At 40.6% G+C, this 25,755-nt stretch overlaps 2 protein-coding genes across 5 annotated transcripts in view; one reads left to right on the forward strand and one right to left on the reverse strand.

Moving 5' to 3' along the window:
- The window catches only part of fray (frayed), a 394,936-nt gene that overhangs the window by 228,636 nt on the left and 140,545 nt on the right, over positions 1 to 25,755 (reverse strand). For 2 of the 3 annotated variants that reach the window (XM_067150114.2, XM_067150113.2), the window contains exon 2: positions 18,829 to 18,939. The exons of the other annotated variant lie outside the window; for it this stretch is intronic. In XM_067150114.2, the coding sequence (XP_067006215.2) occupies positions 18,829 to 18,939 (111 nt within the window). The remainder of the gene's footprint in view (positions 1 to 18,828; positions 18,940 to 25,755) is intronic. 3 annotated transcript variants of the gene reach the window in all.
- The window catches only part of LOC136876292 (uncharacterized), a 241,331-nt gene continuing 220,954 nt past the window's right edge, over positions 5,379 to 25,755 (forward strand). Inside the window, exon 1 of one of the 2 annotated variants that reach the window (XM_067150117.2) lies at positions 5,379 to 5,410. In XM_067150117.2, the coding sequence (XP_067006218.2) occupies positions 5,381 to 5,410 (30 nt within the window). In that variant the 5' untranslated portion in view covers positions 5,379 to 5,380. Of the gene's footprint in view, positions 5,411 to 5,464; positions 5,564 to 25,755 lie in introns of those variants that run through there. The other variant, XM_067150118.2, reaches the window with a different exon arrangement.

Below are 25,755 nucleotides of genomic sequence, written 5' to 3' on the forward strand. Positions count from 1 at the left end.
AAGAGTTACTCGTAAAACAAGAGGAAACAAAGTGACGAATCAAACTATTAAAGCGTCGTTAAACATCCAGTCTCTTCAAAATCATGTGGAACAAGCACAACTTAGACGGTCTGGATACCTCTACAGAATGGATGACAAACGATTAATCGAAAAGACATGGGAAGCACGCCCAGGAGGACTTGGAAAAGAGAGATCCGAGGAAGGCCGTGTTGGTCTTGGAACGATACCATTTAAGAGATTCTGTACAGCCGGAACAGATCGTGGGAAAGAATAAAGAAGTTATCTTTAAAGAGAATAGGAGGGTTCTCTAAACCCAAGACTTCAACGCTGACCATTCATCCTAGGAGACGAACTCTCGGATAACATGCTAAATTTTCCCATAAAACATTAATCACTGCCAGATGTTGAGAATGATTTCTGTAGCAGCCATCGCAACAATCCAATCGGTCAACTTACCGCACCGAGCGAGTGGGCCGTGCGGTTAGGGGCGCGAAGCTGTGAGCTTACATACAGCAGATTCGAACCCACTGTCGGCATCCTGAAGATGGTTTTCCGTGATTTTTCATTTTCACACCAGGTAAATGCTCGATATGTACCTTAATTAAGGCCACTACCGTTTCCTTCCCACTCTTAACCCTTTCCTGTTTCATCGTCGCCATAAGCCATATCTGTGTCGGAGCGACGTGAAGAAAAAACCGCATTCTAGATAGGCCTTTTTACGTGTAATTTCTCATCATCAGAGGGCTGCGTAGATGAGGATATAGTGGTACGTCTGATCCGCCTAGAATTCAGGTTCGATACTTCTCAGGGAATCGGCACGTGGCGGTTTTTACTGACCAGCATCGTGCTGATATAGTGAATCATGGAGCTTCGGTTTCGAGTCCCAAGGACGTCCATCTATACAGCTCCATGAATACCTATATAATATGTAGATGGCTTTCAGAATCCGAGTTGTCAAATTCGATCTCAGTGCATCATCATCGTATTCCAAAAGTCTTTACAGTCGAGTGGTGGCTACACCGTGCTCCTCGCCATCGGCTACGGTGTTCATCCAGCCGGGTCGCTCACTCCAGGTTGGTACCGAGAGGGGTTTTACGAGTTCAGTCCAGCGGGTTGGCAGCCTGTCACGTCGTCGCTTCATGTTGGATTTCACCTGGACCACCAATTGCTCCATGTGTGGGTTGCGAGCAAAATGTCCAAAGAATGTAAGGATCCTTTTGTAAATCAGGGTAGACAACTTCTGCGAGAACAGATGCGTTAGTTCTATGTGCTAGTCATGGAATGCAAAGCATACGTCACCAGCACAACGTCTCAAATACCTCGACACGGTGGCAGTCAGCGGTGCGTACTCTCCATTTCTCTGGTGGATATAATATAACAGGAAACACCAGGATGTTGACAAGATTGATTTCGTATTGGTTATTGAAGTATGTATGTTGGGTATTCAGCCCGAAGGCTCGTTTGATCATCCACAGCTATGCCAACAGCTGTCATAGATGGCATAGGCATCACTGAACAGGTGTACTGGGGAAATGAGGAGTGAGGTAGTTTCCCGTTGCTTTCCTCACTGAGCCAGAAGTTGCTCGCATATCAGTCTGCCAAGCCCACTGAAATGCACGCACCAACCCCCAATTAAGATGTCGGATGATTCATCTCCTCTCCACATGATGACGATTCTTTAGTGCAACATGTCAAATCGGTTGAAATGACCTTAACTGGGCACTCTGCAGCCAATTGCGTACAGTTTTCGCAGATACACGGATCCCGGTTATCCTCAAGCAATCATCTCGTAATTGATGAGCAGTCAAAGTTGGTCTCCTCTGCGCAGTTACGCGGATATACCGTGGCATTATAACCCTTGATAGACCTTCCTTCGGTCTGTCAGTGACAGCATTGGTTTCACGGTACCTTTTCCACGTGTTTGACACTGCACTTCGGGTAAACGCTACGGTGCGTGATAGTGCTGCTTGTATATGTCTACCCTGAATCTATGTCACAATTCGGGCTCGGTCAAACTGAAAAACGCGCATTACACTTGAAACGGAAACGCTAACTGAAGCTCGGAATGCACTGTATACACTTCTACCAGTCTTCTCCTGAACTGACTTAATTCAGTCGTGGCTCAACACAGAGTGTAGGCAGGGACACGTGCTGTATTGTAAACAAACAATTGACTTACTTGGGCGTATACAGTGCTCTCTACCACTTACAAAAGCACTACACACGCACTACCACATAAAGTGCGTAAGCCCACAATATTCCAAACATTGGTAGGTGTACATCTAAATTGCTCAGAGTTTATTGTCGGAAAGTGTTTGAGCACTATATGGTGAAATTTAACTCGCATTATCAACAATAAGAACAACAAATAGCTTCTTCTTCTACTTCTTGTACTGCTTCTACTTCTTCTCTTTCTGCTGTATTCATCAAAGTTTGGCGATCATCAATGAAATCTTGGATTTCGAAATTGCTATACGGGAAATTTAAAAACCATACTCATGCTGTACCAGTCCCTGAGGTTCATCATCCAGGTCTGCGACGGCCTTCTGTCTTACCCAGCATCACTAGGTTCGCATATTCTACTTTCCGTTCTTTGATAGAAAATAGTATTTTAGTTCTCTCTTCTCACTCTTTCCGTCCACGAGCTTCGTAACATTCGCCGGTAGACCCACATTTCGAAGGCTTCTAGTCTTTTGCACAGGGTCTTGGTCAAAGTCCATCCTTCTGTCCCGTACATTAGTGTGAGAAACACGTAGCCCAGGACCATTCGAAGTCTCAGATCCATGTGTAGATGGCGGTTACTGAGGAATTCCTTCATTTTCATGAAGGTGCTTCGTGCCTGCTCGATTCTTAACTTGATCTCTTGACTGTACTCCCACTTGTAATTCAAGCATCATCCAAATTATTTATGGGTAACACGTTCAATTTCTTCGCTTCCTAGCATCAAATGTGCCTGAATGCCATTCTGCTTACTGACTTTTTACAACTTGTTTTACGTCGCACCGACACAGACAGGTCTTATGGCGACGATGGGATAGGAAAGACTAACCAAGTGGGAAGGAAGCGGCCGTGGCCTTAATTAAGGTACAGCCCCCGCATTTGCCTAGTGTGAACATGGGAAACACCGGGCGAGTTGGCCGTGCGGTTAGGAGCGCGCGGCAGTGAGCTTACATCCGGGAGATAGTGGGTTCGAATCCCACTATCTCCCGGATGCAAGCTCACAGCTGCGCGCCTCTAACCGCACGGCCAACTCGTCCGCTGCTTACTCACTATTATGAACATAGTTTTCTTAACATTCATCTTGAGTTTCCAGTTGTTGCAAATGCGTATACTCTCTCCAGTAAAACTTGCAAGACCTCTGTGCAGTCAGCAAGCAGCACTGTACCATCTGCATGACGAATATCGTTGATAAAGATGCCTTCTACAGAGGATAAACCCAGCATCTCATTCAGTACGATTAAACAACAGAGGAAGTAGGAGACAACCTTGATGGACTTCTCGACGGATCTGGGTTTCTTCAAACGCAAACCGTGGCCTTCTGATTACAGTAAAGATTGGCTATGACACTGAGATACTTGCTAACAAGGCCAATCTCCTGCAGAAGTTGCCACAGACTTCCGCTGGAAAAAGTGATTTGTGAGATAAACATCGTGTCAATAGAGAGAGTTCTTTCTGTTGCCTGGAGTCTTGATCTTTGGTGGTTGTTAAGATGGCAGCTTTGAATAGTATTTCTACTGAAGAGCAGTTCATTTGAGGATTGTCTTTGATGTTTCCAGAATCAAACACTCGTTTCTCTCAAGCTAATGGTACATTTAACTTGGAGGTGGCTCCCGGAATTTCACCTGGCATAACATTGTATTAACCTGTCCAGTGCGTGGAATTCAGTAACCATTACACACTGACACGTAAAATGTCACAAGCAATTTGTTTAATGTCCTTTCAGTTGCGATAGGTTTTAATAGACACAGTCGGGCTGAGTAGTTCAGACGGTAGAATGCAGGCCTGTTGGGCACAAGTTGGTGAGTTCGAACCGACGCTCAGTATGGTGGTATTCGAAGGTACTCAAATACGTCAGCCTTTTGTCGGTAGATTTACCGGCAAGTAAGAAAACTCCTGTGGGATTAAATTCTTCCGGCAATTTGGCGTCTCCGGAAAACCTAACTCCAGTTAGTGCAACGAGAAACCAATAACATTATTATTATTATTATTATTATTATTATTATTATTATTATTATTATTGTACCGGTGGTACATAAAACCTGTTTAGGACCTTAGATTGCGGAAATGTATTCACTATGGCGTATTTCTTTGGTGATTGGTAATGTGGTGTGCTGTATGTAGATGAAGAGATATGATTTTAGGCGAACACAAATACGCAGTCCCTCCGCCAGAGAAATTAACCATACACAGTAAAAATCCTTGGCCCGAACGGAAATCGTAATCAATGCCCTCTGGATCGAAAGCCAGTATAGTGATCATTCACCCGAGGAACCGAATAAATAAATAAATAAATAAATAAATAAATAAATAAATAAATAAATAAATAAATAAATAGTCCACCTCTGTGGTGTAGTGGTTAGTGTGATTAGCTGCCACCCCCGGAGGCCCGGGTTCGATTCCCGGCTCTGCCACGAAATTTGAAAAGTGGTACGAGGGCTGGAACGGGGTCCACTCAGCCTAGGGAGGTCAAGTGAGTAGATGTGGGTACGATTCCCACCTCAGCCATCCCGGAAGTGGTTTTCCGTGGTTTTCCACTTCTCCTCAGGGAAATGCCGGGATGGTACCTAACACAAGGCCACGACCGCTTCTTTCCCTCTTGCTTGTTTATCCCTTCCAATCTTCCCATCCCCCCCCCCCTCTAAGGCCGCTGCTCAGCATAGCAGGTGAGGCTGCCTAGAGGAGGTACTGGTCATCCTCCCCAGTTGTATCCCCCGACCCAGAATCTGAAGCTCCAGAACAGTGCCCTTGAGGTGGTAGAGGTGGGATCCCTCGCTGAGTCCGAGGGAATAACCGGCCCTGGAGGGTAAATAAATAAATAAATAAATAAATAAATAAATAAATAAATAAATAAATAAATAAATAAATAAATAAATAAATCGTTATGCAAACAAACCGAACTAAATTAGACGAAAGTAAGGACAAGCTGAAGTAAATACTAGTTATTACCCCAGTTATCTGCGTCTGTGAGTAATCCCGATGTCCACGACATTTTCATTTCCGTGTCAGAAATGACAGACAACTTTAATCAAATCTACCCTCACAAATTACAATCATTACGGAGGATTTTGGGATTATCTCTATCTGTAGCTCGGGCCCTTCCCTGGAGGTCTCTATAAAACGAGTCTCTGACTTTCGGCGACCACTATCAGTGACAAAGCCCATGGTGGACATCATGATCGCACGCAGACAGGTAAGTGTCTCAAAATTGCTTGGACCGAGCGGACTTTGTCTTGCGTGTTCTTTCTTTTGATGCTTTGCCTTAAAACGATCGCAATAGGTTTATTTTTTGATGCGATAAGATTTGCGGTACTGCAGCAAGCTGAATTATACGACGATGTTCTTGGTAAGTATATAGAAGAAAGTGCTATGTGAGATTATAATTCTGTTTAAACATAAAGATTTTGTAATGAAATATAAATAGAAAAAACTATGTATTATATGTATTGAACATGACCTAATACACTGAAAGTTTACTGCGAGTACAATGCGGTCGTGAAAATTATTCATTAAAATACGTCCTTTACTTATATTTCTGAGATCAAAATAACAAGTATCACACACACGAATAGTTTTCCTATTAAACAGCATTTCCTATTTCATCACTTTTCAACGACTTCAAGTTCGACGCTCAGCTACTTCATTTTTTATTTCACTTTTTTAAACAGTGTTTCGTGTATGTGGTGGAGGGATGATTCCCGTAGCATAAGTTATAGTTTTATAGGGCAGAAGATTCTTACCTGATCTATTCTGTACACTACTTACATCGTCTGATGAATAACGTCTGAATAGTCCGGCTCCGCGGTGTAGGGGGCAACGTATCCGCCTGTCAACCGGCGGCCCCGGGTGCGATTCCCGGCCTTTCTTCACATTCAACACTTTACACTTCTGACATTTTCATAATACACGCAAGTTACTCGCATATGGTGCAAGTACGGGCAAAAGATAAAATTGTATACAATTGTAACAAGGCAGATTTTGATTTGCTATACAAATAATTTTCGCATATAGATTGGGGCGTTCAAAAAACTTATACTGATGTTAACCAGGCATTAGATGTATATTATTTTAAAATTTTTCTGCCATAAATTCTCGAGTTCCGGCAACCGGTAAAGGAAAAGAAACAATACCCCTGTTGGTTTACGCAAGAGTTAATAATAAATATTTGGCGGAAAGCATACCATCACAGGAAGTTGCATGAAGGGCGTAGAAATAAGGCTTTCCATTTTCTTGAAATTCAAATAATTAACAAAGATATGCGCATCACGCATAAAGGCTATTTCTTACGGGCAGAACATGAAATTAGCGTGGATGCGAAGGAAAATGAGCTCGAATGTCAGTGTAAAGAAATACAACGGGAAATAATTGAGCGACACATTTGTTGCTGACAGTTTTGCGGACTATTTCTCCTCTGTATACTCAAAGAAACGAGCGCAGTATGATTTAGTATTCGAATAGGGAAACTGATCCATTGATGAATATGCTAAATATTAATGAAATTAGTTCAATCGAAATCCAAAAGGCAATACATAAGATGAAACCTAAAATATCCCTCGCTATAAAATTGAAGGCTGTGGAGATATTTCATGTATCTTCTCTGAATTATATTTAACATTTCGCTGAAAACTGGAACCTTTCCCGTTAAGTGACATTTAACGCGAGTTAGTCCACTTAACAAATCAAGGGATAGGTCAGTAAAATAACTACAGATCCGTTGCAATTTCTTCCGCACTAGCAAAAGTTTATGAACAAACCCTCTATCTGCTAGAAATTATCATCACCGGCTCCTAACATGGATCCAGACCTGGGAAATCGATGGCGACAAGTCTATTGGATTTCATGTAATATCAGAATCCAAGTTAATGTAGTTTTCAGAGATTTTTAGAAAATCATTTGATATAGTTGATCACGATGTACTTTTAAATAAATTAGGTTATTATGGACTTTCTCATGCCTAATCAATTTATTTGCATATTATCTCTTTGATAGAGAACAATTTGTGTCTTATAAAGGATTTGACTGCGTGTTATAATACTTGATCTGGTGTCCCACAGGGATCAAATCTTGAACCACTACTCCTCTTATTGCTTACAGTTATAAATGATCTTCCTAAATGCATACAATATTCAAACATATTGTTATTCACAGACGATGTGAGAATTTTCAAAAGCGTCCGGTCACAGAAGAACTGTAGTTTTCTTCAGAAATATCTTAATAACACATCACATTGGAGCTTTATTAACAAGTTAGATTTTAACATAAACAAGTGTCATGTCATGATATTTTCCAAGGATGAAAATAATCTTAGTCACTCATATAATATTATGAATAGTAACTTGCCGTTAGTGAATTCTATCAGGCATTTTGGTGTTCACTTTGATGTTCTCCGTAGACATAAATGAAGTAGTTGCAGATACTTACAGAGTGTTGGGATTTATTAAGAGATGGACACGTGCCTTCAATAATCGCGAGGTAATAAAGTTGTTATACAACTTCTTTGTAAGAAGTAGGCTAGAATATACATCGCTCATTTAGAATCCCAACTATCAAATGTACGAAAAAAAAAGTTGAAATATTGAAAAACACATTTCTCAGATACTTTACGTACAAACTAACTAACAACTGCCATAAATTTGATTCCTATGGTGATTTAATGAAACAGATTAGCTGTAAGTCCTTGGAAAAAACGACGAATAATCGCAGTAATTCTATTTATCTATGAATTATTTAATAATCATATTGATAGCCCAAGCTTGCACTCTCGGTTCAACTTGTGTGTCCCAAATCCATCTACACTACCCAAGACCAAGAACCTAGAAAGACAGTCATTCACCAGTGTTTAAATCAATATCAATATTGAATAAATATAGAAATGAATACAGTTCAGATATATTTTCAGATCCATTCTTCTCCATAGAAAACAATGTAAACAAATAGTTTGATTAATATTCTATTCTAAATTAAAATCCAACTCTGATGTTAAGCTCATAGTTTTCTTTCAATGGTTTGTTTCTATTAATATCATCTACATAATCATCATCATCTTCATCTTCTACAACATCACTACCATAATAGTTTATAATCATAGCAGTAATAGAGGTTTAAAATGTTAGTTAATACCTTGTTAAGTTATGTGCATATTAATAACTAATATTTGTAATAATGTATCTATTGGTGATATTATACTACTCAAGAAAAGTGTATTGTATGACTTTATTTTTACGAGGAGTTCCATCGGAGTTAATATAATTTTAAGTTGTTCCTTCTTTTCACTTAATATAATAGTAGGCTACAGGTATTTCACATCATTAGTTGTGTGGAACACAATAAATAAACAAATAAATAAATATTACAGATATAAATCTTCATTATAGATTGGTATGCCTTTCAGTGTTCATTCCTCAAGCCTTTGCACATTAACTAAGCACTCCCCTATTCTCTAGTATTAGTCTATTGATTTACGTAATTTCATAAACTTCTCTTATTGAAATTTTGAGAATAACAATAAGAAAATATTCTTACATTTAAATGTAGAGTTAAATTATAGCACAGATTCAGTACATCAAATTTAGCTGCATTCAGTTGGATAGGTTGTACCAGATACATCTTTTATTTACAGAGTTGAGGAGTAATTGAGTAAAAGTAACGATTACATTCTGATCAATTTTTACTTGTAATCGTTACTTTTCAGTAACTAATATATTCAATGATGAAGATAACTTTTTCAGTTCTATTACCTGGCGAGTTGGCCGTATGGCTAGGGGCAGCTGTGAGCTTGGTTCCGGGATATAGTGGGTTCAGACTCTACTGTCGGTGGCCCTGAAGATGGTTTTCCGTGGTTTCCCATTTTCACACCAGGCAAATGCTGGGGCTGTAAATTAATTAACGCCACGGCCGCTCCCTTCCCACTTCTAAACCTTTCCTGTCCCATCGTCGCCATAAGACCTATCTGTGTCGGCACGACGTAAAGCAAATTGTAAAAAAAAAGGTAAAGAAAAAAAAGCAGTTTTCCCTGTACTTCCAAATACATAATACTTATCCCAACTAGATACGTTCCTAAAATTGAACACGGACATCCTTCAAGTGCTCCTGTAAGAATAGTAGCTATCTTTGTCATTAGAAAAGTAGCCAGCACCCCAGACACCAGTTTAATATAAAGCAGCCTTTAAAGGCCTGAAGTTGGAAATGCGAGTCGCAGGAGACGAAGGCCAGTCAGCAAGTCCGTATCGGGCACGCGACTACCAACACTTAGCACTCTGCTGTTAACGTGACACCGGCTTATCCTCGGTTATGAATAAGCAAACAAGGCATGTCAAAACTTCCGCTCGACCGGCCTTAGAACACTGTCCTTATACGACTAGACGCTATGTCTAAACAAGTATCCGTCAACCGCAGCTATATAGAGAGCCCAGTACTGTCTTGATAAAGCTCATAACAATGAATTTCTTAGACGGCTCCTCTTCGTGGCTGAATGCTCAGCATTCGGCCTTCGATTCAGAGGATTCCGGGATAGATTTCTGCCGAGTAGGTTAGTTTAGCCACATCTGGTTGATTCCTCTGACTCGAGGACTGGGTATTTGTGTTTGTTTCATGCACACACAACGCATCACATAACCAATGATCTCAGAAAAGCACAATAATGACTACTTGCCTCCACGTGAGTTTGGCGTCAGGAAGGGCATCCGGGTGTTAAACAGAGCCAAGTCCGTACGTGTGACATATTCGCACACCTGTGACGACCCCGCTAGAATGTGAAAACAGGCCTCGGAATAATGATTTTAATAATAATAAACCACAACAAAAGTCATAGATCTCACTATTCGATTTGATGACTATTTTTCAACGTGAGATGGTCGATAGAGAAAAGAAAAATACATATGGGCCAGTGATTAGCTTCTTTCAAAGATCATATAACGTCGACAGAATCTCCGTAAAAGGCCCATTCATTGGAGCCATAGGAACGATTCCCAAAGGATTTGTAAAGTGGAGAGTAAAACAACTTCAAGATAAGATTGTAACAACCGTTATGACATTTTCAGTAGCAATCGTCAGAAACCACCTGTACGGACTTCACACCACTTGAAATTTCACTAAAAAAACACATGGCCCGAAATTTATTACAGATGCATGTAAATCACTTGTGAATTATTCTATGTCTCATGGCAGGTACATTTTAGTGTCAGATTAAATTGTTATTAATAATACATTTCTTAGGAATAGCTTATTTACTTCGGTTCGATATATATATAAAAATGCAGTTAATTTTTATTTTTAATGACGGCTTGGGTCACTTCTTTTTATACTTCTTATCCGATCTCGATAGCTGCAGTCGTTTAAGTGCGGCCAGTATCCAGTATTCGGGAGATAGCGGGTTCGAACTCCACCGTCGGCAGCCCTGAGGATGGTTTTCCGTGGTTTCCAATTTTCACACCAGGCAAATGCTGGGGATGTACCTTAAATAAGGCCACGGCCACTTCCTTCCCACTCCTAGCCCTTTCCTGTCCCATCGTCGCCATAAGACCTATCTGTGTCAGTGCGATGTAAAGCGAACTGGAACAAAAACTCTTCTTTCTGGCATTTCCCCCAATGTGGATTTGGCTCAGTTTTAAGGCTTTTACGGCCAGATGCCCTTCCTGACGCCAATCCTATGTGGGGGGGATGTATTCACAGCTGGGCGTTGCTTTAGTGGTTGGTAGTTTGATAAATGAGGAGATGTGTATTACCTCGAACGCAAATACCCAATCCCTGAGTCAGAAGAATTTTCCAGACGTGGATAAAATCCGTGAAACGGTCGGGAATTGAATCTGTGATGCCTGGAACCGAAAATCTCAATGCTGACCATTCATTCAAGGAGCCGGACAAATGATGTTTTTATCCTCAATAGCTTGAAAGGTCTGCATGCTTGATTTCGATTTCTAAGTTTCTCTTCGAACGAATTCACATATAATAATAATAATAATAATAATAATAATAATAATAATAATAATAATAATAATAATAATAATAATAATAATAATAATAATAATAATAATAATAATAATAATAATTTCTGTGGTTTCCCACTTCTCTTCCAGGCAAATGCCGGGATGGTACCTAACTAAAGGCCACGGCCGCTTCCTTCTCTCTTCCTTCTCTATCCCTTCCAATATTTCCATCCCCCACAAGGCCCCTGTTCAGCAATAGCAATAATTCTACGAATATTTGTTTAACCGCCGTTCAAACTACTTAACGGACATTAAGATGCTGAAATTTTATCCCACAGGAGTTCTTTAATGTGTCGGAAGCCGAAGGAACGTAGTCGTTGAATTCGAACAGCATATATTTTCATAGACCTCAGCCGTTGTCGAATCCACTATATTCTAACATAAGGCCAGTGACTTATAGACTGCGCTCCGAGATCGTCTGACATGGGTGTCTAGCATTTTCTTCTTCTTTCTTAATCTGTTTACCCTCCAGTGTTGGTTTTTCCCTCCGACTCAGTGAGTCAAAGGCAGTGTCCTGGAGCGTGAGACATACGGTCGGGGACAAAATTGGGGGGAGGACCAGTACCTCGCCCAGGCAGTCTCACCTGCTATTGCTGAACAGGGGCCTTGTGGGGGATGGAAATATTGGAAGGGATAGAGAAGGAAGAGGGAAGCGGCCGTGGCCTTTAGTTAGGTACCATCCCGGCATATGCTTGGAAGAGAAGTGGGGAAACCACAGAAAATCACTTCGAGGATGGTTGATGAGGGAATCGAACTCCCCTCTACTCAGTTGACCTCACGAGGCTTAGTGGACCCCGCTCCAGCCCTCGTATCACTTTTCAAATTTCGTGCCAGAGCCGGGAATCGAACCCGGGCCTCTGGGGGTGGCAGCTAATCACACTAACCACTACATCACAGAGGCGAACGCCTAGCATTTTAAGCACTCTAAAATGCCAAGCGACTGTGTCGAGATTTATAAACTTCATAAATGAAGAGCACTGAATAAATCAGAATTACTTCGTTGGTTGTACTGGCGCTCATGATGATATTATCTGAAAAGATAAGCAGCCCTTTTGTAAAATTGGCATATACTAGGACATGTTTATTCAGAAAAGTTTTGAAAATAAAAATATTTTATCTCCAATGAAAACTTTCATCTCACAAATTCTAGAAATTTATTTGTATGTATTCATCTGTAACCTAATCGCAAGGCAAGTATTGCAAACAATTCAATTCTACAGCAATTAAACTGCATATAGTTCACGAAATTACTATGTGGGGAATGTTTTTCGTGTAAGACCCATTGTGTCCTATAGAAAGAATGTTCATTACTAATGTGCAAAGGAATGTTTAGTTGAAATGCATGCTAAGACTGCAAAAATCCACCGATTCTGGTTGTTAGACAAATAAGCTTTCTCAATTTATTCATGTTAATTAATTAGTTTCCAAGATATCTCTTGTTTACTATTGCCATCCTATAGTTTAATGTGAGCTTCGTTACTACTAAATGCTGGCCCCGCGGTGTAGCGTGCCTGCCTCTTACACGAAGGCCTCGGATTAGATTCCCGGCCAGATCAGGGATTTTTACCTGGAGCTGAGGGCTGGTTCGAGGTCCATTCAGCCTACGTGATTAGAATTGAGGAGCTGTGTCATAGTGAGATGGAGGCTTCGGTCTAGGAAGCCAAGAATAACGGCCGAGAGGATTTGTCGTGCTGACCATACGACACCTCATAAGTAATCTGCAGGCCTTCGGGCTGAGCAGCGGTCGCTTCGTAGGCCGTGGCCCTTCGGGGCTGTTGCACTATGGATTTTTTGTTAATACTAAATTCCGTGCTTTGCTAATACTAAATTTCATTAAAAAGAAGTTGGATTTAAAATATTTTTGTTCTACTTTGAACATAAGTGCTGCCATAAAATTGGAGCTGTTGGCCATGTGAAGAGACAGGCTGTTGAAAGTACCTGCCATGCTGATGAGTGATGATAATATCCCTTTCATGTATTTATATTCTTAATTTTTGAGAAATTAAAAGTGTTGCTTTGATATTTTGGGGCAGTGAAATGAAACGTTTTGTAGTTAACGGCGTAATGCATACATAGACGAAATTAACATTTGATTAATAAAAATTAATTACCTTTTTATGTCAGAATGGCCAACTGTACATTTCATGTCTTCTACGGATGTATATTGTCATATTCTTAACAGTGATACATGGAGGGAAATTAAGATATCGATTATGGGAAATGGGAAAAAGTTGACTGCAATTTGATTACAAGTTTTTTTTATACAATTGGCTTTGCGTCACACCGACACAGAAAGGTCTTATGGGACAGGAAAGGGCTAGGAGTGGGAAAGAAGCAGCCGTACCCTTAGTTAAGGTACATCCCCAGTATTTGCCTAGTGTGAAAATAGGAAACCGCGGAAATCCATCTTCAGGGCTGCCAGCAGTGAGGTTCGAACCCACTATCTCTCGAATGAAAGCTCTGTTTACAAGTACTAAATTAACGGATATTGTTTCTTCGTTATCTTCCACTTTTACGATATCCTAGTGGGGTGAATCTGTGTCTCACATGTAGACTTGGTCTAGTTTAATGACAGGCTGCCCTTCCTGACTACAATCTACGTGCTGTATTTACCGTTGCGTGTTTCTGTGGTGGTTGGGAATTTGGAGTATTGTGTATAAATTTAATTTCGTGTGGCTATTTCTAGCCTGGTGCAGCCCTTTTTAAGGCAGACCCTCCTATGAGGGTGGGTGGCATCTGCCATGTGTAGGTAACTGCGTGTTATTGTGGTGGGAGGATAGTGTTATGTGTGGTGTGTGAGTTGGGGACAGCACAAACACCCAGCCCCCGAGCCATTGGAATTAAGCAATGAAGGTTAAAATCCCCGACCCGACCGGGAATCGAACCCGAGGCCCTCTGAACCGAAGGCCAGTACGCTGACCATTTAGCCATCGAGTCGGACTTGTGTATAAATGAAGAGAGTGTGTATTAAGACCGAACACAAACACCCAGTCCCCAAGCCAGGGGAATTAACTAGATAGGTTAAAACCCTCGGCCCGGGCGGGAATCGAACCTGGGTTTCTCTGAACCGAAGGCCACTATGCCGACTATTCAGATGGTCTACCAATTAAATTTCCCTCAATGTAAGTCGTTATAGTAAAAAATAAGACTGGGAGTATGGAACTGTTGACAGACAGCAGACCATATCCCGCCATGAACCAAGCTCACTACATGTCCGGCTACATGGCTATATGATAAGCGTGCTGGCCCTTGGTTCGATTCCCGGCCGGATCAGAGATTTTAACCTTAATTAGTTATTTCCGCTGGCTGGGGGACTGGGTGTGTGTGTCGTCCTGAAACGAAAAATAAAAAATAAGAAAAATATCAGCAAATAAAAGTCAGAAAAAAAACCATTACCGCTAAGGTATGGAAGTGAAGGAAAAGTAATATTTCATTCCTTAGGTCTTTATACCCAAAATCTGAGAAATAACTGTGAGTGATTTAAATGTATATTTCGGCCATTGTTATTGCTTTGGCCATATTTTTCTTATTTTAGTAATATGAGGTCATATTTGATCATATTTTGCTTAAAACCTGCAACCTGTTTCCCAGTCTTTAGCCGGGTCAGGGATGTAATGAATGAACAATATATATATACTAGCAATTACCCGCGTGGATTTCGTAATTTGATCAAATAATCGTTCCTCGGCATTGTACTAAGATATTATCTTAAAATTCCTAAAGTATAAAAACTCACCCAAAAATTGAGTTTAATTTACCCCAGATATTCTTTGTAAACCATGTTTGTTGTATTACCTTTTGGGGCTAAGACGACCATGCGATATAGAACTGTACATGTGAGAAACAGTCTTCTCTCAAGTCGAAAAAATAAATACATGTTCCTTTATTTTTAAAGGAGATTCCAAATACCAATTTCCACGTCTTTAACATCTTTAGCTTTTGAGATATAAGTATCCCCATACAAAGGATTCAACTAATTTTTCAATTCATTCAACCCCCTTAAATGGAATTTCCGAAGATGAAAGAACGCGTGTTTCTTTACTTTGAAAGAAGATTCCAAATACAAATGTTCATGCCTATAACATTTTAGTTTTTGAGATATAAATATCCTCATAAAAAGAATTCAACTCCTTTTTTAACCCCCAGCCCGTTAAAATGATTCCCCCCCTCAAAAATGCGTGTTTCTTTATTTTTAGAGGAGATTCCAAATACAATTTTTCACGTGGGTAACCTTAAGTTTTTGAGATCTAAGTTTCTCCATAAAAATAATTTTTTCACTTCCTTTCACCCTCCCCCTTAAGTGAATTTTCCGAAAACCAAAAATACTTGTTTCTTTATTTATAACGCAGCTTCTAAATGCCAATTATCACGACTATAACATCTTCAGTTTTGAGATACCGGTACATGTATCCTCATAAAAAGGAATTAAACTCTTTTTTCACCGCCCCCTCCCCCCAAGTCAATTTCCCCCCTAAAATGCGTGCTTCTTTATTTTTAAAGGAGATTCCAAATACTAATTTTCACGTCTGTAACATCTTTAGTTTTTGAGATAAGTATTCTCATACAAAGAATTCAACTAATTTTTCAATTTATTCACCCCCCCCCCTTAAGTAGATTTTCCGAACACGAAAGAACACGTGTTTCTGTACTTTGAAATAAGATTTCAAATACAAATGTTCTTGCCTCTAACATCTTCAGTTTTTGAGATATAAGTATCCTCATGAAAAAGCCCAACTCCTTTTTCACTCCATCCCCGCCCGTTAAATTGGTTTCCCCCACCCAAAAAATGCGTGTTTCTTTATTGTGAAAGGAAATCCAAGTACCAATTTCCACGTCTGTAACCTTCAGTTTTGATATATAAGTTTCTCCAGAAAAAGAATTCAATTTTTTTACTTCCTTTCCCACTCGCCACTCAAGTGAATTTTCCAAAAAAAGTACCCGTTTCTTTAAAAGAGCTTCCAAATACCAATTATCACGACTGTAACTTTCTCAGTTCTTGAGATATATGTATCGTCGTAAAAGGAATTCATCTCCGTTTTCACCCCCCACCCCATCACCAAGGTGATCACGCCCCCCCCCCCAATGCGTGTTCCTTTACTTTTAAAGGGGATTCCAAATACCAGTTTTCACGATTGTTTAACACCTTTAGATTTTTGGTATATATACATACATACATACATTATTATACAAGTAATTCAACTAATTTTTTAATTCTCTACCCCCTCCCCGTTAAGGGGCTTTTCCGTAAACCAAAGAATACGTCTTTCCTTATTTTAAATGGGGATTCCAAATATCAATTTTTACGTCTGCAACATGTTACATTTTTTAGATATACTGTAGATATGCTAATTTTAAAAATTCACCACCTTTTCCAGTTCCCCTTAAGTGGATTTTCCGAACAAAAAATATTTATGTTTCTTTACTTTTACAGGAAATTCCAAATCATCATCATCATCTGTTTACCCTCCAGGTTCGGTTTTTCCCTCGGACTTAGCGAGGGATCCCACCTCTACCGCCTCAAGGGCAGTGTCCTGGAGCTTCAGACTCTTGGTCGGGAGATACAACTGGGGAGTATGACCAGTACCTCGCCCAGGCGGCCTCACCTGCTATGCTGAACAGGGGCCTTGTGGAGGGATGGGAAGATTGGAAGGGATAGGCAAGGAAGAGGGAAGGAAGCGGCCGTGGCCTTAAGTTAGGTACCATCCCGGCATTCGCCTGGAGGAGAAGTGGGAAACCACGGAAAACCACTTCCAGGATGGCTGAGGTGGGAATCGAACCCACCTCTACTCAGTTACCTCCCGAGGCTGAGTGGACCCCGTTCCAGCCCTCGTACCACTTTTCAAATTTCGTGGCAGAGCCGGGAATCGAACCCGGACCTCCGGGAGTGGCAGCTAATCACGCTAACCACTACACCACAGAGGCGGCCGGAAATTCCAAATACCAGTTTTAAAATCTGTAATATGTTACGCATCTGAGATAATTTGCAGATATAATCTTTTTAAAAATTCACTCCATTTCTCATTCCTGTTTACCCCCTATTCATCGGTTTATCCAAAAACACAAAAATACGTGTTTCTTTATTTTCAAAGGAGATTCCAAATACCAATTTTTATGTCTGTAACATCTTCAGTATTTGAGATATAAGTCTCCTCATAATAGGTGTTCAACCAATTTCCCCCTTTTTTCACCTCCCCCCCAAAGGGATTTTCCGGAAACAAAAAATACGTATTTCTTTATTTTTAAAGGAGATTCCAATTACCAACTTTTATGTCTGTAAGCTTTTAAGTTTTTGAGATGTAAGTATCCTCATTTTAAAAATTCAACCCCCTTTTTCACCCCCTTAGCCACGGAATATCCAAAAATCCACCCTTAGTGAGCACCTAGCCGGGATGAGTGGGTCGGACGGTTGAGGCGTTGGCTTTCTAACCCCAACTTGGCAGGTTCGATCCTGGCTCAGTCCGGTGGTATTTGAAGGTGCTCAAATACGTCAGCCTCGTGCAGGTAGATTTACTGGCACGTAAAAGAACTCTTGCGGGACTAAATTCCGGCACCTCGGCGTCTCCGAAAACCGTAAAAGTAGTTAGTGGGACGTAAAGCAAATAACATTATTTATTATTATTAGTGAGCACCTACACCCTAATATATATGTATCCCTAAAATTTCATTCCTTTATGTCCAGTAGTTTTGGCTCGGCGATGATGAATCAGTCAGTCAGTACATACTATTTTATATATATAGATTACAATGGAGTCGCCACTCCCAAAGTGATTTATTAATGACTGATAAATGCTATGAAATGATAAGGGAGAGTGTTTCTGGTATGAATGATGACAGGGAAAACCAGAGTACCCGAAGAAAAACCTGTCTCGCCTCCGCTTTGTCCACCACAAATCTCACATGGAGTGACCAGGATTTGAACCACGGTATCCAGCGGTGAGAGGTCGACGCGCTGCCGCCTGAGCCATGGAGGCTAACTTTATTTCAGTTATATGAGGTCATATTTGATCATATTTTATTTATTTTAGTGATATAGGTCATATTTCGTTATATTTTGAGAATTGTAGTACACATTGAGGCGTTGTTTTTAACAAGGTACCTACATGTTTTCCGTGTCGAATTTCAAACACAGGATTTCAAAATACATATACATATACATATACATATACATATACATATACATATACATATACATATACATATACATATACATATACATATACATATACATATATTTTTCTTTATTTTCTCGAAATAGATAGGTAATAGGTTTAGAAGACGTGATTCCGAGAATGAGATGCTGTACGAAGGTACGCCGAAATATACCAAAAAGCATGCTAATATTTCATTTTTGGTCATTTTTTAGGAAAACAGAATGTAAACTGTGTCTCAGGGCTAATAATACTGAATGAATGTTTAAAGTTTTAATTTACCTACTATCAGTTTGTATGATTAGATGTGTCTGTTATACTACCACTTATCACCTTACGACACGTTTAATGTCAGTAATACTCTAATGCTTGCTAACTATCCCTAAAATGTTTAAGTCATATTTTAAGGGATATTTGCTTGCATATTTTGTACTTCTTTAGGTCATAAACTTCCAAACCCTAATTATCACTCTGCCTACCTTTGCTTGCTTATGTTGAACTGCCCCAGGATCCCGCTGGCCTCTTGGAAGATGATGGCAGACTCGCCATTTATAGCGCCAGCGCCGGTCCGCCGCTGTCTGATATCCGTTCTGTAAAGCATTGACAACACTCAAGAAACACACTGTACCACGGCAGGTGGTCTGGTGATGAATGGTCTCTCGTTTCAACGGGCGGCACGGTGGTGGTCATGTGGCAAAACTATCGCTTATCAAAATATGACGTGTTTGCCACGGGATATGAGTTACAATACGAATAATTTTCAAAAATTCATACACAAAACAAATACAAAATCTCTTTGAGGAAGCAGTTTATACAGTAACCGAACATACTATATCGGTAAGATACTCGTAGTTGTATAGGAGTGAGGTGGTGGTGGTGATTATTGTTTTAAGAGGAAGTACAACTAGACAACCATCCTCTATATGGGCTAATACTAATCAGAGTGAAAAAAGGGAAGGTATCCGACACTTTGAAAAATGAAGATATCGGCCAAAGAAAGACAAGGGCCACGAAGGGCGTGAAAATGGGAGACTCCTTAGGATTCACAAACCTAGTACCGTCGGGGTCGGAAAAGAACAAAACTTGACGAAGGGAGGTCGGATAGGATAGATGAAAGTGAGGAGGCTGGAATAAGTGGAAGCAATGCCAAGACTCAGGCGAGGGCCCCGTGGTCGCCAACTCACGCTCCCAAGTTGATAGCTCCTGAAGCCCCTTTTAGTCGCCTCTTACGGCAGGCAGGGGATATTGTGGGTGTTATTCTACCGCCCTCACCCACAAGAGGAGTATAGGAGGTAAGATTATTTCGTAGGTACTTGTATAACATTAGCTATGACAGAGTGCCAATGGTGCGTTGTAAAATGAGCTTCCGAACTGGATGCTTTGCTTTCCAAATAGTTTTAAGAGTAATAATAATAATAATAATAATAATAATAATAATAATAATAATAATAATAATAATAATAATTTTTTACGTCCATTCATTGCAATAAATGTTAAAGGAAGACAAGTTGTCGTAATTTTGTCCCTCAATAGTTCTTCAACATGCTTGTAACCAATGACACGGAGTTGTCGAATTTCAAAACGCCCCAAATTTCTCTGACCTCGCAGGGATCGAACCCACTGAACACAGTCGAAGGATTTTTTATAATTCCTCTATTACAAGAAAAGAAAATTATTCGTATCGGTATATAATTTGGATACTCCCTATTTCATTGTGACAGTACTGTATTAACCTCAGATGAATTGGGTCATGAAAATTCAGCGTGTTATGCTATAAGGATTTCAGCTCCTAACCGAAGCCCTTCTAGCAGCTTATCCATTAAGCAAAGTGCCTTTAAAGCTTGTTAAAAACCAAGACGTCGGGAAACTTATGGCTTATATTCCACTCAAGCATCAACACTTCTATGATGAAATAATGAACTGGCCTACTGATGGTTGCTAAGAAGGTCAGTAACCAAATGCAGGGTTCTTGTACTCCCATGTCTACGTATTTGTTAAGTTTATTCGTGGCAAATATAAAATACAAATGATATTATAAGCAGCTATCGAATGTATGATAAAAGAGTCTCAGTCGAGAAACTTCAAACAATCTTTTGCAGCCAGATTGAAAGAACAAACCTAATTCTACTTTATATCCATTCCTTCATCGAGGTACCATGATTTTTTATTTTTTAGGATGTTTCTTTTAATCCACAGACATTTTTATTTAGTTTTCTCGATACTCGGTTTGATTAACAGAGTCTCTTTTAGCATTGGCCGATTCAAATATCCATTTTCGGCGAAATTCTAATCTGTAAGCTGCTTGTATCAGCTGACCACGAAGTCGTGCTTGTGGCAACGTACAGCCGTTGTTCCAAATTTGGTTGCTTGGCTGCTACGTTCCATCTATTGAAATCAGATGTACTATGCCGTATCTGCTATTCGTCCTTTCACATAACTGAAAATTAGCATACAGTTTTGTCCGAATTATAATCCATCGATATAAATGTAATTAGCGTTCGTCTGCAATATTAGTTAAATCAGCAAATATTCCTTTATTTAACGTGCTGCAACACGTTAATAAAAAATGTCATCAGTTAGATTTCTGTTAGTTTATTAGCATACCGCGTGGAAACAAAAGAGCATAAAACGATTCAATGAGATTTACTTATTAAAAGAAGTAGCGTTCGATTATAGGAATGAAACTCGGTGAATAATCGACCTAGTTACTATCTAAAGTATCACAGAACAATTTTTCTACCCAGCAAATATTTTCCCTAATAACATCATGCATTGAGGGGGAATTCATTATCAAATCACATGTGTCGAGTGATTTTTTGGAGTCTGTGTCTAAACTTGGAATTTTTGTCACTTTCAAAAATGTAAAGAAAAAATGTTCGTACTCAACCTTCATGTTACGAGAAATTGGCATTCAGCCCATAACCCCAAAATTCACGAACATAGTAGATGCGAAATTTTCAGCTCTCTGTTATGTTCTGTTGATTAACACAGGTCTTTCTCTTCCTGACCTTTCCCAAATTTATTGAGGTTGGCACTTGAAGTGGATTTGGGCCTGTTTGACGGGCAGATGGCCTTCCTGGTGACAATCATAAGTGGACGTGGTAATGTGATGTGTAGTGTAGAGATGAAGAAATGTGCATTAAGACGAACAAAAACACAAAGTTCTCGAGGCAGAGGAATTAGCCGGCCGGGAATCGATCGTGACGCCCTCTGACCCGAAAGCCAGTACACTGACCATACAGCCAAGGAGTATTTTAAATATTGGTGGCTCGTTTTTCGAGTGCAGTTACTGTTGTGCAGATTTTAAACACTTCTAATATCAGAAAAGCACTTTGGACATACTGTAATAAATACACCAGTAATAAAAACATTATTCAGAACTTCGATTGATTAGGTTACCTTGTTGTACAGTTTTTAGTTACTTCGGCAAGTAAGAGTTTAAATCTACACAATATGCTGTAATGCCAATTTTACGAGCTCTTTTATCATTTATGCTAGAATAAAGTATCTGAGATGATTGACTGACAATCGAACCTTTCTTCTTCTTCCCTCTTTAACGAAAGTTCGTAGTGTATTTCTCCTAACATTCGATATTAATTTATATTCAGACTCCTTGGTGTGTGTTAGTTAATCGTCAGTCATTTAAACAATAGTCTTTATTAATGTTTATTTCTAATTTTATCTAAAGAGATTTTTAAAAATTTGCTTTACGTCGCACCGACACAGATAAGTATTTTGGCGGCGATGGAATAGGAAAGGGCTAGGAGTGGGAAGGAACGAAAACCATCTTCAGGGCAGCCGACAGTGGGGTTCGAACCCATTATCTCCCGAATGCAAGCTCACAGCTGCCCTAACCACTCGGCCACTTGCTCGGTCTAAGAGTTTTATTTACAAGGTTTAATTTCCTCACTCACTTCAGCTTATCCCAGTTATTTCTTGGGTCTCTGGAGCCACCCATTCTCATACTGCTTTTGGTTGGGGATAAAGGCCAGATGCCTTTCCTGACACCACGCGATTTTTGAGATGAAAATCTCAATCCAGGTTTCGAGCTAGTTTCTGGGTGGAAAGCCAGCAGCTAAGTCACTGACCTGATCACGTCACCAACTCAAATGGATTTTGGGGGTGTTAATGTGTCAACCGACTGAAACGCCCAATATATTATTGTCATTGTTGAATCTTCAGTCCGAGGTTGGTTGCATTCTCAGCAGATTTACCATCGGCTGTCATAGGTAGCCTACAGGTCACTGAAGAGGCGTACGGGAGAAATAAGGTAGTTCCCTTTGCTTTCCTCACCATGTCAGAAGTTGCTGACCGACCGAGTGGCTGCGCGGTTTGAGTCACGTAATTGTCAGCTTGAATTTGGGTGATAGTCGGTGCATGTAACAACAGAAGGTGCTGTAACATATCAATTTGTAAAGCCCATTGAAAGGCATAAAGTAACCGACTTTATGGGCATCACTTTCACACCATTCATCACAGGGCCTGTCTGCTTAAGGAATGGTGTTAGTAGCACCGCTCATACCTCATTCACACGCTGTCAAAGCCAAGGATGAGACTGAGACAAGTCAATGAAAGTAACAAACTTGCTCTAGTCCAAACCAAGAGACGCAGTGTATACTGCATCTCGGGAGAGTTTGATCTGAGCAGACATCCGTACGGGCCACCTATCTCAGAAGAGATAGATGGTTTAAGAAGTACCGATACCGGTGCACCTTTGGCGCTCCTCTGTCGGTCTTTAACGAATGTGGAGAAAATATCTTGTAATTTTGTTTATGATGGGTTAGTTAATGATTTATTTAAATTTTAAGAAATTTTACCAGATAACACGAGTTTGTTTCTTTTCCTGACAGGGCTGACACAGAGATTCTACAGAATACAGCAATGGTTAGACCTGAATGGTCGCCCATCCATGTACTAACCACGCCGGATGTTGCTTTTAAAAGTGCAACGGCATATACCGTATACTGTATATTGCGCTAATTTATACATGGATAAATAATATTGTCCGCCTCTGTGGTGTACTGGTTAGAGTGATTAGCTGCCACCCCCGGAGGCCCGGGTTCGATTCCCGGCTCTGCCACGAAATTTGAAAAGTGGTACGAGGGCTGGAACGGGGTCCACTCAGCCTCGGGAGGTCAACTGAATAGAGGTGGGTTCGACTCCCACCTCAGCCATCCTGGAAGTGGTTTTCCGTGGTTTCCCATTTCTCCTCCAGGAAAATGCCGGGATGGTACCTAACTTAAGGCCACGGCCGCTTCCTTCCTCTTCCTTGTCTATCCCTTCCAATCTTCCCATCCCCTCCACAAGGCCCCTGTTCAGCAGAGCAGGTGAGGCCACCTGGGCAAGGCACTGCACATCCTCCCCAGTTGTATCCCCCGACCCAGAGTCTGAACTCCAGGACACTGCCCTTGAGGCGGTAGAGGTGGGATCCCTCAATGAGTCCGAGGAAAAACCTACCTTGGAGGATAAGCAGATCAAGAAATAAAATAATATTGCAGATGTTGGGTGTTTTGAATAGCAGCATTTATTTCGGCATTTAGCGATGTACCCGACTCGGTCATCTAGAGTTTCCAAGGAAAAGCTAAGTGAAAGAAAGAACATCATTCGAGTTATCTTGTGGAAGAATTAAGGATTAACATCTTGCCATTCGAGTTAACTTAGACTTGGGAGTGAAAGAGTAAACTAATATGTGCTCAGAAACTTAAAGTAAGGTAGCATAGAATGAAAATGAAATGGCGTATGGCTTTTAGTGCCGGGAGTGTCCGAGGACAGGTTCGCCTCGCCAAGTGCAGGTCTTTCGATATGACACCCGTAGGCGACCTGCGCGTCGTGATGAGGATGAAATGATGATGAAGACACATACACCCAGTCCCCGTATCAGCGAAATTAACCAATGATGGTCAAAATTCCCGACCCTGCCGGGAATCGAACCCGGGACCCCTGTGACCAAATGCCAGCACGCTAACCATTTAGCCATGGAGCCGAACGGTAGCATAGAATAGTCTGTGGATATAGTCAGTGCGGCAAGGTACGTAGATTCTATTAGCGTTTGACCGAGCGAGTTGACCGTGCGGTTAGGGTCGCACAGTTGTGAAATTCCATTCGCGTGATAGTGTGTTCGAAGATTACTGTCGACAGCCCTGAAGATAATTTTCCATGGTTTCTCATTTTCACACCAGGCAAATGCTGGAGCTATTCCTTAATTAAGGCCACGGCCACTTTCTTGCAACTCCTGGCCCTTTCCTACACCATCGTCGCCATAAGACCTTTCTGTATCGATGCGACATAAAGGAAATCGTAAAAATGAAAAATCAAATCAGCGTTTGGATTTCGTCCTAGAATTTCGAGTACAGTCAAAAAGCACAAGTTACGAAAGTTGATACAGTTGATTGATTACGAAATCAGAGTGATAGTAATTATAAACCGATCCCCTTTATCTCAAACCGGGCGAGTTGGCCGTGCGATCAGGATCGCGCAGCTGTGAGCTTGCATCCGGGAGATAGTGGGTTCGAACTCCACTGTCGGCAGTACTGAAGATGATTTTCCGTGGTTTCTCATTTTCATACCAGTATGCTGCGACTGTACCTTAATTAAGGCCACGGCCGCTTCCTTCCCACTCCTAGTCTTCTCTGTCCCATCGTCGCCATAAGACGTATCTATGTCGGAGCGTCGCATAGCAATAGCATTTATCTCAAAGGAACTATTAGCAATTCCTGTGTTAACAGCCGAAATTTCTACAGTTTGGACAAATATCGATCCACTAAACAAAATGAGAGCACAGATATTAGAACTTGAGCTTGGAATGATGTGGTCCAGCAGCCTCATTATGCCCTGAGGTCATCTACGCCCCAGTACTTTTGTAATTACTGGAAGATTCAGGTTAGACTTCACTACCAGCTGACTGCAGAGAATAAGAAACTGACCTCTATCCACAAAATAAGTTTGTACAGCGCTGTCTGTACAATCGTAATTTCCATATACTGATGTATTGTTTACTTTGTAGAGGACAATACTTAAAATTGAAAATACTGACTACGGTAATCCAATCATTACATTTAGGCAAGAATAAAAGTGCTTTGTGAAGTCCCTCCTCTAGGCTTTCTACAAAGAGTTCTATAAAAAAATCTTGTCATCATCGTATTATCAATCACCCTAATCCTAATCATTTCATCAATAAAAGATCCATATTTTAGAAATACATTTACCATAAATATGGATCTTATATCTATTGACCTAATATCCAGTTTTTTAAATACAGAAGCTTTGAGTGTAGCACTGAGTGCAGTTGTGCGAACTCGCTGGAGGAACCGTAACGTCTAAATTAAATAATTTAATACAATAATTGTCACTGTTTTCGTGGTATTAGGGTGTGTACTGAGACTGGTTTCGAGTTCGATTACCGACTC

This window comes from Anabrus simplex, chromosome 6 (genome assembly GCF_040414725.1).
Source record: "Anabrus simplex isolate iqAnaSimp1 chromosome 6, ASM4041472v1, whole genome shotgun sequence".
NCBI classification, from domain to species: Eukaryota; Metazoa; Arthropoda; class Insecta; order Orthoptera; family Tettigoniidae; genus Anabrus; species Anabrus simplex.